Source organism: Atractosteus spatula, chromosome 5 (assembly GCF_055471065.1).
Source record: "Atractosteus spatula isolate fAtrSpa1 chromosome 5, fAtrSpa1.hap1, whole genome shotgun sequence".
NCBI classification, from domain to species: Eukaryota; Metazoa; Chordata; class Actinopteri; order Semionotiformes; family Lepisosteidae; genus Atractosteus; species Atractosteus spatula.
This window is the reverse complement of record NC_142710.1, coordinates 15,642,017-15,660,562: the sequence shown is the minus strand read 5'-3', so window position 1 is coordinate 15,660,562 and position 18,546 is coordinate 15,642,017. Positions and strand designations below refer to the sequence as shown.

The 18,546-nt window shown below is 40.9% G+C and overlaps 1 protein-coding gene across 5 annotated transcripts; it reads left to right on the top strand.

Moving 5' to 3' along the window:
- Positions 1–293: 293 nt before the first annotated feature.
- chuk (component of inhibitor of nuclear factor kappa B kinase complex) lies at positions 294–18,231 on the top strand. Of its 5 annotated transcripts, none has more exons than XM_088915297.1 (22): positions 294–661; positions 1,746–1,856; positions 2,587–2,681; positions 4,090–4,207; positions 4,495–4,564; positions 5,108–5,196; positions 5,438–5,527; positions 5,732–5,856; positions 6,091–6,198; positions 6,545–6,680; positions 6,961–7,155; positions 7,273–7,375; positions 7,814–7,937; positions 8,717–8,868; positions 9,189–9,250; positions 11,533–11,642; positions 11,837–11,886; positions 12,138–12,240; positions 12,708–12,855; positions 13,330–13,466; positions 13,627–13,726; positions 16,007–18,231. In XM_088915297.1, exons 2-22 carry the CDS (start codon positions 1,752–1,754, stop codon positions 16,064–16,066), a joined length of 2,280 nt encoding a protein of 759 aa, XP_088771423.1. In that variant the 5' UTR covers positions 294–661; positions 1,746–1,751; the 3' UTR covers positions 16,067–18,231. The 5 variants fall into 5 exon arrangements, with proteins under 5 accessions (XP_088771423.1, XP_088771424.1, XP_088771422.1 ...); XM_088915298.1 differs by having other exon boundaries at positions 298–661; positions 1,749–1,856; XM_088915296.1 differs by having other exon boundaries at positions 298–661; positions 1,749–1,856; positions 12,135–12,240.
- The last annotated feature ends 315 nt before the right edge of the window (positions 18,232–18,546 follow it).

The window sequence follows — 18,546 nt, the reverse complement described above, 5'->3', positions numbered from 1 at the left end:
CAAGTTGGGGTATGTGAAAAGACGAACTCCTAATGCAAGAAATTGTATATGGCCAATAAAGTGATCTTAACTAAAAAAAAAAGTACGTCAGTGTTTATTATTGTGTAAGGTGCGCCCATTACGTTCAAAATTAAAAATTGCATGAAAACGCGTAACGGATGGCTAATATTCCCATTCGCTGTTTTGTTTTTGGTCGGATACAGAGCCCAAACCCTCACGCAGGTATCGGAACTAACAACCTCGAGACCAGCGCGCGGGCACCCGGAGGTACAGGAGGGCGTGCTGCTCCGAGGCGGCGGTGACGTCACTTCTGGGAAAGTCCAAAGCGCCGCATCTGAAGGGCGGAGGGGAGGTAGAGATTACTGCTGGAAAGCGGCGAGGAAAAGGGGGGCAAAGTTGCAGTAAAGGGGGGTGGGGGGGGTTTAAACCTGTTCAGCGCCTGTCGCGGTATCGAGAAAGCGGTTCCCCCGTGAGCATGGGGCAGACCGAGAGCGGCTGACGGACGGGAAGCGGGCTTGTTTACATGCAGCAGGCCGGCGGCCTCGGGTCTGGCATCCGGCTGCGAGGGGAGACATGAGCGGGCCGCTGTGACTGCGCGCTGTCAAGCTCTTGGCCCGGAGGCTGCTTGCCGACTAAGTCTCATTGTGTGAACATAACAGAGGTGAGTGAGGCGTGTGTGGAGTCAAATCCCCACCGCGGGGCTGTGGACATTGGGCCGGGCCGAGCCGAGCCGAGCCGAGCTGGCCCAGGCGGGTCTGTTTTGAAACTGGTGCTTTTAGTTCAGGACGGCGAGAGGATATGGTAAAGTTTATTTTTTAGCCCCTTTAAAACAAGCGAGACGCGGATATAAGGCTTCACGTATTTTAGTTGACGGTTCTTTTCCGTGTTTATGACACGGGAGAAACAAACACGCCACAACTCCCGAGTAGCCTCCGCTTCAGGCTACTGATTTCATTTCCCTCAGACAAGCGTCGTGTTGCCGGTCTGAAGTCTCGAGAGAGCCGTGCTGGGTTAAAGGTCATGTCGATTCCAGAGGGATTTTCAGTGGCAGGTCGGGGTAACATTTTTGTGAACCTGTGACCCGGCGCTTCGTGACGTCGGCGTCCCACGCTCCCGTGTTCCACTTTATCCACGAGCTGCGCTTCCAGAACGGCACGGGCCCCTTTTCGGGAGCTGGCCCTGGTCTGCAATGTTGACATGACACCCAGGAGAAGGCTACTGTCCCTGCTGCTGTTATCCAATGGCACGTCGCGTCAACCAGCTGTAAAATACCTACCCTTCAAACGTGCATTACGTGCAGAAGTGCAGTCAGAATAAGTGCGTTAATATTGTCAGAACAAAGTGCAGTAAGATTGGAACTATAAGTACAGTCTGCATACTTGAGCAGTGCAATCCAAGGTACAAAAATAACAGGGATAAATGACAAAGAGTCTGTACAAGCTTGTCCTGGTGCTGGCCACAAATGAGCAGCACCATTGTGAAAGTGATGCTATTTTGGGCCCGATTCATGAACACAAGGGCTTTTAATCCATTTCTTAGCATGATGTACAGCACAGACAGATGCTCAATGCTTGAGAAATGTCTGAAATTTAGCTCCGACAGAAAGTGGATGCTTTGAGATGTTCTGGATTGAGCATTGTATGGTTTTCTTTGTGTATTATTGTTGTTCAGTGTTCTCACAGTCTAGTGTATTGGACCTCACTCGCATTAAAAAAAAATCTTAAGAAAATCTTAACTTTTTACAGCAGAGAATGGAGAAACCGCCGTTCAGGCAGAATCAGGTGTGCGGATTGTGGGAGATGAAGGAGAGACTGGGAACGGGAGGTTTCGGCCATGTGTATTTGTACCAGCATCTGGTGAGTGCAGCAGGGATGATGGCTCTAGAAACGCAAACGCTTGGGGTAGAAAGGCCAGTGGCTGGAGAGCTCTTTGGCCTATGATCAAGGACCTGGTGATCGCCAAGGGCTCGCACGCGTCCCTCAAGCTTTGTAGCTTTGCCCTCACAATTCAAGACACTCATCCATATTCCCCACCTCCGGGACGCTGAATGTGGGCTTTTACAAAGGCATTCGCCCCAAAGCGACAGTGTAGCTGTGTGTCAATACAGAGGGACAATAAACAACTTCATTGCAAAAAAAAGAAGTTTTTAAATGCAGGCGCCAGTCCCAGGGGGTGATGGCGATTCCCTCTGTCGGCCTGCGGGCTGTATCCTCTGGGGTGCTGAGCTGTACTCGACCAGTGGAGATAAACTGTCCGTCTGCGTGGTTCTTGCTCTCCACTTGACTAGTGCCTCATAGCCCACCTCTGGGGAAAAACCGAGAAGCTTCTGGTAACCTAGAGCACCAGGTTTCTAATTTGCAGCTGGGTGATGGGTGCAGATCTGTTCCTGAAGCTTGGCGTGTGATCAGCACGCTGGCTCAGCGACTGATTGTCTTCATTATTAACAAAGTAGATATTTAGGGATATTTAGTCCTGTTCTGTCTTTTTTTTTTTGGTTTTACTTGACACAAATTATAACGTTTTCTTGTATTTCTTTTTTTTAATGTGACTTCGCTCGGTCTGCTGCTCTTTTTTCCTTTTCAAAAGGAGACAGCCGAGAAGATTGCTGTCAAGTCGTGCCGCTTGGAGCTGACTCAGAAGAACAAAGAAAGATGGTGCCGTGAAATACAAATCATGAAGAAGTACGTCTGAGATGAAAGCAGTAAATTATCTTATTTTGGATACGTTCAACCTGCAAATCCTTTCATCGTTAAATAAAAAGTAAAAAAGTACCTCTGTGGAAGACGGGAGAGCTCTTCATGGCTGTCCTTCGTTTTCAGCACTTCTTTTCCTCCCTGTGATTATCCTGTCTCAAGCGTGCCTTTCCCGTGACCTCCCTGAAGAATGTTTAGCTCTGATGTTATATATATCTCAGCTTCTTGCAAGAAAGGGGAACGTCCTGTTTAAGTTTGCATTAGGACGTAGATTAATAGTGTCAAACAGAACCTTTTATTTGCACGCACCATTAAAGGATGTGGTTTTGAGGGACAGTATTTAGCGTGCTTTTTTCAGCTTTGTTTCAATATTTGCAGCATCACACGTGTGATCTTTGTGCTGGTGAATGTGTTCATAATTTTGCGGCCTCACAGTTAAATAGCCAGCAGCCATATCACCCTGCAACTCACAACTGGTAGCCCACTAAAGCTAAGCAGGTGTGAGCCTGGTCAGTACCTGGATGGGAGACCTCCTGGGAAAAACTAAGGTTGCTGCTGGAAGAGGTGTTAGTGGGGCCAGCAGGGGGCGCTCACCTCACCCTGTGGTCCATGTGGGTCCTAATGCCCCAGTATAGTAACGGTATACTGTAAACAGGCGCCGTCCTTTCGGATGAGACGTAAAACCGAGGTCCTGACTCTCTGTGGTCATTAAAAATCCCAGGGCGTTTCTCGAAAAGAGTAGAGGTGTAACTTAAACTTAAACATTTCCCATTGCCCCTTACCAATCATGGCCTCCTAATAATCCCCATCTGCTCTCCTACCCACTGATAGCTGATGTGTGGTGAGCGTTCTGGCGCACTATGGTTGCCGTCGCATCATCCAGGTGGATGCTGCACATTGGTGGTGGTGGAGGGGAGTCCCTTTTACCTGTAAAGCACTTTGAGTGGAGTGTCCAGAAAATTCAGGGATTCAGGGATTCCATAGCTGGTGGCGGCACAGTTGGTTAGCGCTGCTGCCTCGCTGAGCTGGGGTCCCGGGTTCAATTTCCAGGTTGCTATCTGCGTGGAGTTTATATTAATGTTCTCCCTGTGTTCACATGGGTTTCCTCCCACAGTCCAAGGATATTTGGTTACTTGGCTTTTGGGGAAAAATGTCCCTGGTGTGATTGTGTCTGTGTCTGCCTGCGATGGATTTGCATCCCCTCAAGGGTGTACTCTGCCTTTCAATTGCCTGCCAATATAGGCTTCAGCTCCTCCGTGACCATTTATTGAATGAAGCGCTTGGAAAATGCAGGGATGAAATCCATAGCCGTGAAAGAGTTTTGTAGAGGCTGCCTGTGTAAGCTCTAGATCACAACTCCTCAATGATTTACAAGCTGGTTCTATTTTTTTTCCAGGCTAAATCATCCCAATGTAGTGACAGCACGGGAAGTGCCAGAGGAAATGACGAACATAGCCTTTAATGACCTCCCACTCTTAGCAATGGAATATTGCTCCAAGGGAGATCTTCGTAAGGTGAGACCCTTAAGAATTCCCTAATTCATTGTGTAGAAAATGCAGCACTGTAAAATATATCCCATGGGAAATGGTCCTTGTAGAAGCACTTTTCAGTTTAGTGTTTAAAAAATCGCTTCTTCAAATGTGTTATTTGCTAATGATATTATATCTGTATGATTGAGAAACGTAGTTCTACATGAATTACAGTGAAAAGGCATAAAGAGGTGATTAGATGCACATTTAAGGTGCAACATGCATGCTCTTCAATGAAGCACGTATAGTTAGTAATGTAACCTTTTTCCTAGATGTTGAACAAGCCAGAGAATTGCTGTGGATTGAAAGAGAGTGAAGTGCTCTCCTTGCTCAGTGACGTTGGTATGTTGTCTATAAATCTTAGTTTTACATATATGAAATACAAAGGATCCTGTATTTACTGCTGGGTCTTTCCCACTGAATCTTTGTCATGCGCTGTGTAACATGGTTTTCAAATGGGACACAAATGGGACACCTGACGGTGAATTATTTAGTTTTTATTGGCAGATGCGCTGGATTAATTAGTACAGCATTTCATACAAGATACTCGTGAAGTTTTCCCTGAGCTGGCGTTCTCATGTTTTTGATTTTGTGATCAGTGGGAATTGAAAGGACTAGTTTGTTTTCTTCTAATCCAAAGTCGGTTTAAGTTTGATTAGATAGTCACAGTTACTGTTAGAACATGTAGCAGACACAAGTGGGGGTGTTGAACAACTTGTTGATGCTTATGACACACGCATGTTGAACTCCTGATTATATATAAGATTGCAAAGACTTTTTCACAGCACTTGTATTGTATTGTGTATATATGTGTATTCTAGCAAAATAAATGTATATACTGTATTTAAAAATAATGGTGATCTTAAATTTTTAATTTTTTTAAAGGGTCCGGCATCCAGTATTTGCATGAAAATAAAATTATACACAGGGATCTTAAACCAGAGAACATAGTTCTTCAGGATGTTGATGGAAAGGTAAGACAGCAGTCTTCACGGTGGTTTATTATTCAGAATCTGTTGATCTTTGCTATCTGGTGATGTCTTCTTCACTTATTGAAAGAGCAAGGGCAGCCAAAGAGCTTTTTGTTGGGTGCTCTTTAGATTTACTGCTAGATCTAGGCTTTTACCCATCGGTTTCTCAAAAAAAGTATAACATGTGATGCTTATTCACTACTAATTTTTTGGTGTTTAAAACATTTTTTTTCTTTGTCTCTAGTTAGTCCACAAAATAATAGATCTGGGGTATGCTAAGGACCTGGATCAAGGGAGTCTTTGCACGTCGTTCGTGGGAACGCTGCAGTACCTGGTGAGTGTCATTAGGGGCGTTACCTTGCGACCTTGGAAGTGAAGAGTTTTACCCATTTTTGTGGGTCGCAAAAAGAGAAGGTTACCGTGATCTGAGATTTTTGTTGTGCGCTGCTATGATGTGCTTGGGAGACAAATATACTTATGGATTAGTGTACTGCACGTGACCGTACGAGACTGTGAAAAGTCTTTGCCCTTTTTCCAGGCCCCCGAGCTGTTTGAGAACAAGCCGTACACCGTGACAGTGGACTACTGGAGCTTCGGCACAATGATCTTTGAATGCAGCTGTGGTTTCCGTCCTTTTCTGCATAATCTCCAGCCCATCCAATGGTAAGTTTTTCAGTTAAAGGTGAGTCATGAATTAATATTTTGCTGAAAAGGTAAAGGGCTGGAGAGGGGTTGCGAGAGGCCAGTGTTAATTTATTTAGGGTTTGGTGAGGTTTCTTCTTAAGCAAATAGTGTAATATCATCTGTTCATTGGGGTGCACTCTCTTAGATGCAACAGGTACTCAGCGTGCCTTTGACTAATCTCTTCTTTTTTTCGCTTTTGAACACCTCTTTCAGGACCACAAAAGTGCGTAACAAAGGCCCAAAGGACATCATGGCTGTTGAAGAAATGAATGGGGAAGTCAAGTTCTCCACCCACTTGCCTTACCCTAATAACCTCAGCAGGTCAGTAATTTTACTTTGAGGTACAATATCTCTGTCACTGAGTTATATGAGACAGAGAATTGCATGACCTGGGGAAAAGGGACCAAAGCTGAAATCTCCAAAACTGTTTGCATGAGGTGAAACATGCTGCTTGTGTCTCCATACCCACTATGTCCGACACAGTGTGACTTTGTTACATAATTACAGTTGCGAGTTTGTAAATGTAATTATTTCTGGGGAAGTTAATATTGACTGTTGTGTGACCTATGTGACTTATTTTTTGCCAAAAACGTCTTGGTTTGGTTACACCACCTCCATCTCGCACATTATTGTAGTAACTCTTTCTGTGATGTGGTTTTCTGTGCAGGACAATGTTGGAGCCTCTTGAAAGTTTGTTACAGCTGTTGCTGCGATGGGACCCTGTGCAGAGAGGAGGGCCTGTACACCCTGACACAAATCAGCCTCAGTGCTTTGTTCTTCTGGATATGATTTTAAACATGAAGGTATTTTTCAGTAGTTTTTCTTTTCCTTTCCCTTTCCCATTCAAGTTAAAATCTCAGTTCTAAAACACAACCAAATGCTTTTTAAGCTTTAGCTCTTCCATTTTCAGAAATGCTTTTGATATTCTTTCTGAACTTTTTGCTTCCAGTCAATAACAATACTAAAAGAACCAAGAATCAAGTTCACATTGGCGTGTTAGTTACTTCTTATTAAAAATGTTGCTTCTTTTTAGAAAATAATAAAAAAACTCCTTTGGTTCTAAATGGCTGTCTTTGTGTCTAGGTTGTGCACATATTAAACATGACCTCTGCCAAAATCCACTCGTTTCAACTGAGCCCAGAAGAGGGACTCCACTGTCTTCAGCAGCGCATTGAATTGGAGACTAGCATTGAGCATCTGAACCAGGAGCTGCTGCTGGAAACTGGGGTCTCCCTGGACCCCAGGAAGCCTGCTGCCCAGTGTGTCCTGGATGGATTTGTAAGGAGACATTTTACAGCATTTTGTGATGACATTTTGTATGGTGCTCAAACTGCCTTATTTTGTAAAAGATGGTGTTTGTAATGCATTTTGTTCTCTTTTGTTTTCATGATCCAGAGAGGCTGGGACAGCTACATAGTTTACCTGTTTGACAAAAGCATGACTGTATATTCGGGACCTTTTGCGGCCAGAAAACTACCCGATAATGTCAATTTTATAGGTATGTTTTGGAAATGTTTTTAATGTAATAAGATTGACTTCTTGGAAGATTTCTACTGGGCCTCTTCTACTCCCAAGAGTACTGAGACTGTTTCCTACTTTTTAAGTTCTGTAACTTTTTTTCACCCCTTTTCATTGTTCTTTGGGATTGTGGTTTAAAGGGGATCTAACCAGGGGACTTTCACATTCAGTAGTGAAACAAGCATGAGGGTTCACAATTGGAAATTGTAATGATTTATCTAAACTAGAGAATAGGAAACATTTATACAGTTATGGGTTTCTAGAACTGGCTTCCTAACCAGGTGGTTGAGGAGCAAACTTTGGGCTCTTTTAAGAAACAGCTGGATCAAATTTTAGTTTTAGCTGCTAAGTGACCAGATGAGGTAAATGGCCTCCTTCATTTGCCACCTTTCTTATGATGTCCTTGTCCTGTTTTTAGTCCGGGAATCCAGAACACAGTTGCCCAACAGCTCACTGAGGAAAGTTTGGGGTGAAGCAGTGAGTTACATCTGTGGACTGAAGGAAGACTACAGCCGCCTTTTCCAGGGGCAGAGAGCAGCAATGTACGTGCTCCTACATCAGTTTGAAATTGTTTCTGAGGTGACAAAAGAAATCAGAGGAAAGAAAGAGTCATTTAATATGGTACTGATGAAAGACAGGTTTTGCTAGAGCTGAATGAGGGAGACGCAGTTCTGCAGATGCTTTGCTTGACATTGACGGTGGCGTGTTTAGCATTACATACAATTCCAGAATTCAGTTTTCAGTTCTTTAGTGGAGTTTGCATGTTCATCCCAAGTTTTTGGTTTCCTCCTTCCTCATAACTCATCGTTGCATGCAAGAAGTTTCATTTTTAAACTTTATTTGCAGGTTGGGCTTCATTTGTTATTCTTACTTGTCCCTTTCTAGAAAGGTAGGGGGTTTCATGGGTATTTCATATGTGTGGCATTTTGTTTCCAGTACATTGAGTACTGGCTTTTGGAACTACAGAGAAATGTTATATTTCAGCTCCTAGAACTGGCATCTTTGGCCTTTCTGATGTTTACTAATAAAAAAAAATTAACAGTACATGTGAGTGTATTGTAACATGTAAATACAAGTGAAAGTACTTTTAATACTGAGAACAGGAAGCACTTCTTTACCCAACAAGCTGCCCAGCCATATTGTTGAACCCAGTACACTGGCTTCTTTCAAGAAACAGCTGAATGAGATCCTGGATCAATAAGCTACAAACTACCAAACAGACCAGATGGGCCAAATGGCTTCCTCTTGTTTGTAACCCTTCTTACTTTCTTATGTGACGGAAAGCGCTGTGTCTAATTTTGTTTTTCTTTGATTCTTTTAGGCTGAGCCTTCTTCGGTACAATACCAACCTCACAAGATACAAAAACCTGATGTTTTCGGTCTCTCAGCAGTTAAAAGCTAAGCTAGATTTCTTCAAGACCAGTATCCAGTATGACTTGGAAAAATACAGCGATCAGATGCAATATGGCATATGTAAGTAGAATTTGCTTTCCGTGGGCTTATAGTACAACCTGTTTTAATAACACGTATTTAGATGAGTCACCATTCGGTGCAGAGGTAGTACTGTTAATGACTGTTGTTGTGCCGATTTGCATGGTAAAACACTAATTCTGAAATTGATGTTTATAACTCAATATAGTTCAACAAGTACAAAGTTAGTGTGAATATTAGGTTTTTTGATACCTCTAGGCTGTATCGTTTTCCTGTGACTGTCTTAAAGGAATGTTTTTCAAATGTGTTAACCCATATCGATATTACAGTCAGTGAGTAAGTTGTTTATTTTTCTCAAACAGCTTCTGAGAAGATGCTGAAAGCTTGGCAAGAGAATGAGGAGAAGGCAGCTAACTTTGGACAGGTATAATGAATGCGCCGTGTGGGACGGATCGCTTTTATTTTCGAGATGTTTGGAGGCAGCCTGCATTGACTGGTTTTGAAATGTAATGCTGTGTTTTCTCTGCTGTATGTGTCAACAGTCTTAAGGTGTCTGCCCTAGCCCCCTTTCCATGCCTGAGCAATTAATTATGTAAATTGTCTGCAATTAGTGAAATATGCAAGAACAATAGTCAAAAACCAACCTGGTTTGGAAAGGAGTGGGAAGTCTTCTATAGTCCCATGTGATACGGATGAGGACTAAAGACGGTGTTTGTGACTTCATTCAGTTAAGATGTTCTAGGAATGACTGCCTGTCTGAAAGACTGCCAGTGAAAGACGATTCCTTCTATTTTTAAGTTCATGCACATTTCCTTCAGGCCAGATAACCAGTTGCATCAGGAAGTAGGGAGTCTTATTTCTTGAATAAGTTAAGTTTGTGAATACTTCCACAAGTTTTTTTAAACATTTTGGATTTGTATTGCAAGAATACAATGAAGAAAGCATGGAGATTTATGAATCTTTTTCCAGTGAGTGGTTCTGTACTTGAGGACTTTATTGATCGAAGAGGTTAACATTTCGTGGTCCATTTTGGAAGAGATGTGCTGTTTGATCTTAAATTATGACTAAAACCGACTGCAACAGGCACATACTCCTTAATGGACAAAGATTAAAACTAAACAGTGACAATAATTCATTAAGGAAAATCTCCTTTAAAAACATACCCATGCCCTTTTGTTATTCATACGAATAATACACTGGTTTCCAAGTAACGTTTACAAAATAAATAAAGAAACAAGCCTGACTGCATGTTTGCATTAAATAGAGTACAGATGAACCTGTCCAAAAAAAGTAGCCATTGCTGTTTAGCCAGGACTGTCTGGCAGGTTACCTTCTGACATGGTAGGTATCAATATGGTACAGTTAACATCCGATGAAATGGGGCTTCTGCATAAACCTAAATGTCAACCTGACTAACATTTGGTTATAAGAACTCAGACTGCCTCCCTCTCGGAAACTGCTGCACAGATTGGCTTGAAACTTGTCAGGTTTCCCCACACCCAGACATGCTTCAGACTTGGCAGCTCACGAACTGCAGTGACACCTTTGACACCACCCACCTTGGGTTATCTTCTGCTCTGTGAAACATGCTCCAAAACGGCCATGCCTTGCTGAAGTAACTCCCTGGATAAACAACTGCAGTCTATGAGTAACATGTGAAAATGGGCTGTCTGAGTAGCAGCTAAAATTAATGTTAATGTCTGTCTCGATGCGATTTTGTTAAACATTGTACTGCCGCTGTGTTGGGAACTGTGTCACACATTGAAATAAATCAGGGCAGATTTTAACACCTGGAAACCTTTTTCTGCTTTTCATTTCATGTGGCACTAACACTTTTTATACCCATTTTACTATATGGTAAAAGTATCCTTTCGTACACCAAGATGGCTAACTGTTACTGATGCCATTTTGTTTCCATTCCTATATGTCTTCTAAATCACAGACTGCTTATGTGCAACTAGTCAATCAACTAGACTTGGTACTTATTTTTATGACTATGCAGCTGCAGTATTACAATATAGATGTTTTGGTGTAAACCAGGACAGCTGCCTGACAGACATTTCGTAAGATTATTCAAATGGCCTCAGTCTAGGAAAACGCACCACGGGTTGCACTGAAACTTTTGCACCTCAATTTCCCGACAACGCCTTTAATGCCCTGTCATCTCCATTGTGAAAATGAGTAGGCTGGGGTTTTATTGATTCTTCAGTGGATGCTGTTTTGTTCTTGGCTTATACAGTGTCAATACTCTTAACTCCAAAATGGGCTTTGTTCCTGGAGCTTGACTGAGACTGTGCTTTATCTTTTGTAGTTCCATGGCACGATTGTCTCATGTAGACTTGTGGTTCATTGTCTGCTGTCCAGCAGCTAGCCAGCCAGCTACTCACCTGGTCTCAGGAGAGTAGCCTTCAGGTTCTGCCTTATAAAAGTGACCAAACAAGGTGGATTTGTTTTATTTTATTTATATGGATATTATATTAGTATTCTTATTTTTGTGCTGTTAGAAACATTTTCTAGAAACATTTTATATGAAAGATACCTGTTTAAAAAAGAATTAAAAAAAACATATGTTTAAATAACCAGGAGTAGGATACATGACCTTAAAATGTTTTTTTGCAAGGTCATGGTTTACTGCCACCTTGAAATATGACAATTTTTAGAGTACAAATAAAAATAAGGCTGCATGTTCATGTGTATCTCTTGAAGGTTGCGGAAATCAGCCATTTAGATGAAGAAATAATGTCTCTGCACTCTGAGATTGTTGAGCTACAGAGGAGCCCATATGCAAGGCGTCAGGGAGATGTCATGGAGCAGCTGTGAGTATTTCTGCCTCAGATTGTCCAAGTTTCTAAAAACATAATTTTCAATGCCTTTTCTGCTCATTTATTGATTTATTTTTGTTGTTGATATAGTTCCTGTCGGAGGGAAATGTTTTTTTTAAATATAAATTTTTATTTAAATTCTAAATTAACATTGGTTCACTAAGAAGGTCTTGATTGTGTCTTTTCAGTGAAGAGAAAGCAATTGACCTCTACAAGCAGCTTAAGTTGAAATGTAAAGGTATGTTTTGATATTTTAAATGCCGAGAGGCTTTCTTAAATCAGTGCTCTGTTTCTGTACAGTTTGTACAGAACTGAATTTAACTATTTCACTTTATTCAATAAAATATGTTTAGATTTTTTTTTGGTACTTAGTATATGAAATTGGGTTTGGAAACAAGGTTTACAGTTCTTATGTTTAACGAAGCTAAAAAGGTCTTAAAAGGCCACGATTGGAAAAGACGTCAGGGTGTTTTATCTGGCTTGCAGCAGAATCCCAACATGGCTACAGTGACAGCTCCGAGATGGTCAAAGTCATTGTCCAAACGGTGCAGAACCAAGACCGAGTCCTGAGAGATCTGTATGCACACTTAAGGTAAAGAGACACCATTGTACCTAGACAGGGCTAAAATAAATCTGTGAATAGATTTGAAACTTCCACCACTGGACTGCTCTGTGTAGAATCAGTTACATATACATTAACTGAATAATAATTTTCAATTAGTGTTACCAGCAGCTGAAAACCATTATTGACTGTAGTAATGAGTCTGAAGCTACAGGTACAACTCTGCTCACACCTTATTAAATGTATTAAATTTAATTTAAATTAGTTTAACTTGCTTTTATTGCTGTAGAAAAAGCATACATTTCTGATTAAGGTGGTTGAGTTGTGTTAAGATACTGCTCTGTAGATTTTTAAACCCCAGATTTACACAAACAACTAAGTGGATGTTTTGATGTTAACATCTCAGAAAGATTGCCTGAAAATTGTCAAATGAGAAGAAGAAGCAGTTTTGTTCTCTCCTTGTTGAACACGTGCTTTGCAAATTTTCTCCTCTGCAGCAAGATCTTATCTAGCAAGCAGAAGATAATCGATTTGTTCCCAAAGATTGAGAAAGCCCTTGAGAACATCAAGGAAGCTGACAACATGGTGATGCAGATGCAGATGAAGAGACAGAGAGAATTCTGGCATTTGCTGAAGATTGCTTGTGTAAGTCACCTCTTTTAACCCTTCTTGAACTCCCACTAGGCAGGAGCAACTTCTGGTAAGGTCTGCAGTGTCTTGGAGGCTGATGTGCTTGTTTTAGCTGATGCTGATGAAAGGAGTAATAAAAATGATAAAAGTTCTGATTCCATTTTGTTTTGAAGGAGGCACCTTGTTCTTCTTGTCTAATTTTTATGTACAGTACTGAGTCGTAAAGATTCGAGTTGCATTTTAAGAATGAATAAAACATTTTGAATGTATTATTATTTAGTGTGAATAAATAATCTGTGATATTTTATTGATACCATATAATGTGTGCATGTAAACTAATAGGAGAAATTGTATCAAACATAGAGTAATTAAAAGGCAGAAAAACAGATGTGGGAGAAATGTTATGAATCTGTAAACTCATGGCTATTTGTCCACATTGTTTAAATATGTAAATGTTGCTCTTTGTCTTTATTGCTGGTATGTTCTCAGGCTCAGAATTCATCGCGAACCCTTATTAATCCAAGTCTGGAGGCGTCCAGCTCGCCACAGGTCTCAGCATGGACACAGCATGGGCAGCCCATCAGTTCGCCAAATCCACTCACATCCTTACATGGACCAAATGACAGGTGCAGAACTTGGAAAAGAGAGAGACATGCTGTAGATTTATAAGTTGAGGAAAGAAAATGCTTATTCCATTTTGTTCGCATATTTTGCAGCGAACCCCAGATCCTCTGTGCCTTGTGAATACACAGTCACAGATAATATCCTGTCTTCTGTCTCCAACAGTGACTCGGTGCTTCGCTTACTAGAAGAGAATCAGAAGTATCTCAGCCAGCTGACGAGCCTGATGCAGGAAACCACTGAGGAGCAAGTGAAAAGTATAATGGTGAGTCCAGGTGGCAGGTGGTAGTAGGACAAGAATTTCCAATACATTGACTTGGTCCACTAGTACGTTCACATGCAAGGAAAAGACAATGTCTGAGCACGTTCAGGCTGGGATTATTTTCAAAACATAAGGTACTATTATTTTCTGAACTTTGCTTTTACTTTCTTCTCATAATAAACTGGGAAGGTGACTAAGAATGAAATAAATTAAGTGTGAAATATGAGTTATGTGATCTTACAGGTTCTACTTCCTTGTTTTGGCAATGTTATCCTTAAAAGGTCCTGTAGCATAATCTTCCAACACCAACAGCAAAAAAAAAGTACAGCAATCCCTCTTTATACAAGCTTTATTTATTCCTCGAAAACGTCTTATAATGGAAGTGTTATAATCTGTGATTGGTTTCAGAACCCCAAAATGTTCACTCAGATGTCCAAATTTCACCCTAGTACCGCACAGGACAGTACCATACTATGAAAACTAATATTTTTGGTTAATTATTCATGTAACATGCTTAAGTCATTAACCAGTGCATAAATGATAGGTAGAAAAATAATAACACTAACATTATTTATGATATAGTACAGTAGTTACATCTTTACAGTTAGTAGCAGATGCATTAGCTGCTATTCAGTACTGTAATATATACTGTTACAATGGGGGGTTAGAAAACTGATGAAAATCTCTACCAAGGTTGGAAGACTTAGCCCCAGTCAGGTTTGATTTGGATGATCAAGAAGTAGGGGCTCTCGCCTGGCGCAAGCTTCAAGTCCCAACTCTTCCGGACTCCTCCCTCTTCTCCCTGCTCTCCTTGTTTCTTCCTTCTTCCCTCTCTGTGCTCTTATTGTGTTCTTATACTGTGTTTTTCTGCCCTGCTCCTTTGCAATCATTAAACCACAACTGGCCTAGGCATACTAAGATCAACTGTACTATTGTTTCTGCTCAAGGGAGCCCCCAGACCTCAGCAAACATCCTCTCTGCTTTGAAGTTAGAAGTGTTTACTCTTCCCAGTGTCATAAACTTTATCTAAAATTTAAGAGACACTTCTCAGTCACCCAAAGCTGTAACAATACTTAAAGCACATAAGCATTTATTATAACAGTTAAATGTAATTAAAAAATCCAAAAAAGTAAGTGAACAGAACAATCTTGGCAATGCTTTACTAGAGCCCAGTTCTTAAGAACGAACATCGGCTTGTTAACTGAAAAAAACAGGTAGGATTTACTACACCTTTTGTAACAAAAACCCATCTAGTGGTTGCTCGTATAGTGAGGGATTACTGTACTTAGTATTTCTTATGTTCCTGTTTTGTTTGTTGTATACATCAACTTTGTTTTTGTTTCAGCAGGAAGCTGTGAATGATTTTAGATGCACAAACAAGCTCTAGAACATGTCTTACAAATAGAGAGAGCTCAGCCTACTGTGCATCACATTCTTTCTCTACATTGGCTCTTTGCAGAGCTGCAGGGCAAAAGTCGTGCATATTGGCAGCATATGCATATACAGCAGCCATATCACCCTGCAACTCACAACTGGCAACCCACTGAAGCTAAGCGGGTGTGAGCCTGGTCAGTACCTGGATGGGAGACCTCCTGGGAAAAACTAAGGTTGCTGCTGGAAGAGGTGTTAGTGGGGCAAGCAGGGGGCCCTCACCCTGCAGTCCATGTGTGGGTCCTAATGCCCCAGTATAGTGACGGGGAAACTATACTGTAAAAAGGTGCCGTCCTTTGGATGAGATGTAAAACTGAGGTCCTGACTCTGTGTGGTCATTAAAAATCCCAGGGTGTTTCTCGAAAAGAGTAGGGGTGTACCCCCAGCGTCCTGGCCAAATTTCCCATTGGTCCTTACCAATCATGGCCTCCTAATAATCCTCCTCTATGAATTGGCTACATTACTCTGCTCTCCTCCCCACCGATAGCTGATGTGTAGTGAGCGTTCTGGCGCATTATGGCTGCCGTCGCATTATCCAGGTGGGGCTGCACATTGGTGGTGGTGGAGGGGAGTACCCATTACCTGTAAAGCGCTTTGAGTGGAGTGTCCAGAAAAGCGCTATATAAGTGTAAGCTATTATTATTATTATTATTATTATTACAAGAAAAACAGGGTATTCAAATGGGAACAGAAACAAGTGTACCTTTTTTGGTGGGTGAAGGCTATAATACAGTACTTTCAGTTGGCCTTTGGAGTGCCAGGGTTGTCTGTAACAATTCTTTAACCTTGATTTAAAACCTAAGGAGTGGAGATTTCTTGTTACTTAAATTATTTTTTTTTAAATTATTTTAGGATCAAGATTGGAGCTGGACAAAATATGAAGCCCTGTCCATGAAAAGGATGAAAATGTAAACTTTTGCAGCAGTGTGGCTTTCAGACAAATGTTCTGACTTCCTCATCTGTTAACACTAATGGTATTTGTTTTGAAATCTGTTTACCAGCACTTCCCCTTGTTATCAGAGCATAGTTTATTTCAGGCATGAGCTTCCAAGTCTCTCGGTTGTTTTGAAGCAAGATGATGTTCCTTTGTGGACGCTTGAAAGTGCATTCTGATGAGGTGCAGCAGAAAAGTGCAGTGCACAGTACATCTTCAGTAATGGGCTTCATCTCCCCAAGCGTTTGCCTGAAGTCTGCTTGCACAAAGAGGTGTCAGAGAAAATTCTTCTCCCAAGCTGAAGATGTGATCTGAAATCGTGTACTCTGTGCATTTTCATTTCTGAACTGAACCACTATGAAGGACGGCATAAATTTACTCTTCTCCTTGCTACCTTATGCATTTTCTCATGGTTCCTTTTTAGAAAATAGTAGGACACTTATCAAAATTTACAGAATGAACAGAATCTGATTTTTGTGGGCCGCTTCAATTGGTGTGGGGGGGAGGAATAATGCTGTAGTATCGTATTAAACAGTGAAATTTTTCATTATCTGAAAATGCACTTTAAAAGTTCACTGTGAACTTAAGTGGAGGATGTGTCTTTACCAGTGGAATAGTCACTTGAGTATTTTATTACCCCACATATAACTATAATTTCCTTACTGTCTGTAGTAGTTTTTTCAGATCTGTTTCTAGGCTTGTTTGTATCTCTGACTGCTTTTATAAGTCAAAAGTGGATTTAGGCTGTACATGACTTTCTCTTCAGGGAATGTTAAAGTAGACGTTTGTAGTCGCATATAATTGTGTGCACATAGAGCTTTTAAAATTGCAATTGAATATTTATTTATTGGTCTGATTTCTAAGCAGTAGTTTGCTTCATATAGTCCTTCTGTGGAATGACTGTCAGAACTGTCTTGAAACAGTCCTTCAGACAGAAGTAAAGGTTTTTCTTTACACCTGTATAGAACTGCACAGCTGACAAATCTTTATATTATCTTATTGCAGTGTTAGTGTTGAGGAATTCGTCTACTACGTAAACAGAATTTGACAGAAAACTGATTTTGTAAGGTTTTCAGTTTGAAACTGGGTAAGGGAAAATGTTAACATGCAGTATTTAGAAGATGAGCATTCATGAGAAGCCGGAGTTTAATGTGCCGTTCTGTAAAATTCAAGGGGAAAGAATTTGTAGATAATTATTTTTTCTTTTTTATTCATCCACTTTTAAAGGCCATTTTTTCTTATAAGACATCATCATTAGTTGTATTAATTTATTTGACATTTTTAAAAAGTGACTTAAATTCATTCCTGTTTACACTGCTGGGCATTTTACTGCAGCAATCTGAGTGAATTGCCTTTCTCAACGATACAGCTAGCAGACATGATAATAAATTGATAATACTGGTAGTTTTCATCAATTATCAAATTTCACTGTGGTATCTGAAACCTTACCTTAATCCTCACAGTTCAAAACAGTCTGCCTGTTAAATGCCCGGGGCATTTCAAGAGTGTTCCAGGTCCTGCCACTGGGAGAGCTCCACCATTGCAGGGTTATGTTACCTCTGACATGTGTCCTGTAATTGTGAGCTTACAGATCTCTCCTGTGCTTGCTGAAATGCCCGTGAACAGTGTTTTCTGTTTGTTCTGTTGTCAAACAGCAGTTGTGAAGCCTTACTATAACCATAAATGAAGCAGTGCCACCCAGAATTGAAAATGATTCAACTCCAGGAGAGCAGCTGTCAAGACCAAGTACATATTTTCACAGACTTCTAGTTTTGGAGTCATAAACTGCAAGATTTACAAAGCAAGTTCAGTTACTTTTAATATTTCTACATATCTGCTACTGAAAAGGACATGGATTTGGAGTTTGCTCTTTGAAAGGAAATTTGCAGTTTTAAAAATAGTTTCTTATTGTAATGCAATGGACGTTTTTTTATTAGTCCATAAGATGCATCTTTTAGATGAATTTATGCTGCTGCTTTGCTTTGAAGAGCTACACAGCTGATAATGTGTAACATTTAATTTTATACTGTTTGGGAATTGTTAAATGACGGAATTGTACAGATCTGAAAGTGTGTACACCAGTTTGATTGTAAATGTGTAAAAATGCATATTATTGTGATTCATTAAATATGTAATACCACAATTGCAACTGTAATGTGTTGATTTGGGTTTTAATGCCCAGAATTACTTTTTACTTTTATGACACAAATTTACTACTGCATGCTGTGATGTTGAACTGCATTTTTTTCGCTTCCGGTCAAGTGAAGTTTTATATCTACTAAAAGCCTTCCGCCAAATTCATATTTCAGTTGACAACAACCCCCAGTTCTACAGTTCCTTGGCACAGACACCTGCTGGTTTGTCGATACCCTTCCACGCACACATTCCCGGGGAACCTGCCTCCAGGCGAACACAAACGCGCAAGGCAGATGGGTTGCCTGCCCGTTCTTGCATCTTC

Bases quoted from the DNA above. Each gene is read 5' to 3' on its own strand.
- chuk (XM_088915296.1), top strand. From the start codon at position 1,752: ATGGAGAAACCGCCGTTCAGGCAGAATCAGGTGTGCGGATTGTGGGAG. The intron at 5,857-6,090 runs GTAAGTTTTTCA...CACCTCTTTCAG, and splicing joins AATCTCCAGCCCATCCAATG to GACCACAAAAGTGCGTAACA. The intron at 11,643-11,836 runs GTGAGTATTTCT...GTGTCTTTTCAG, and splicing joins GGAGATGTCATGGAGCAGCT to TGAAGAGAAAGCAATTGACC.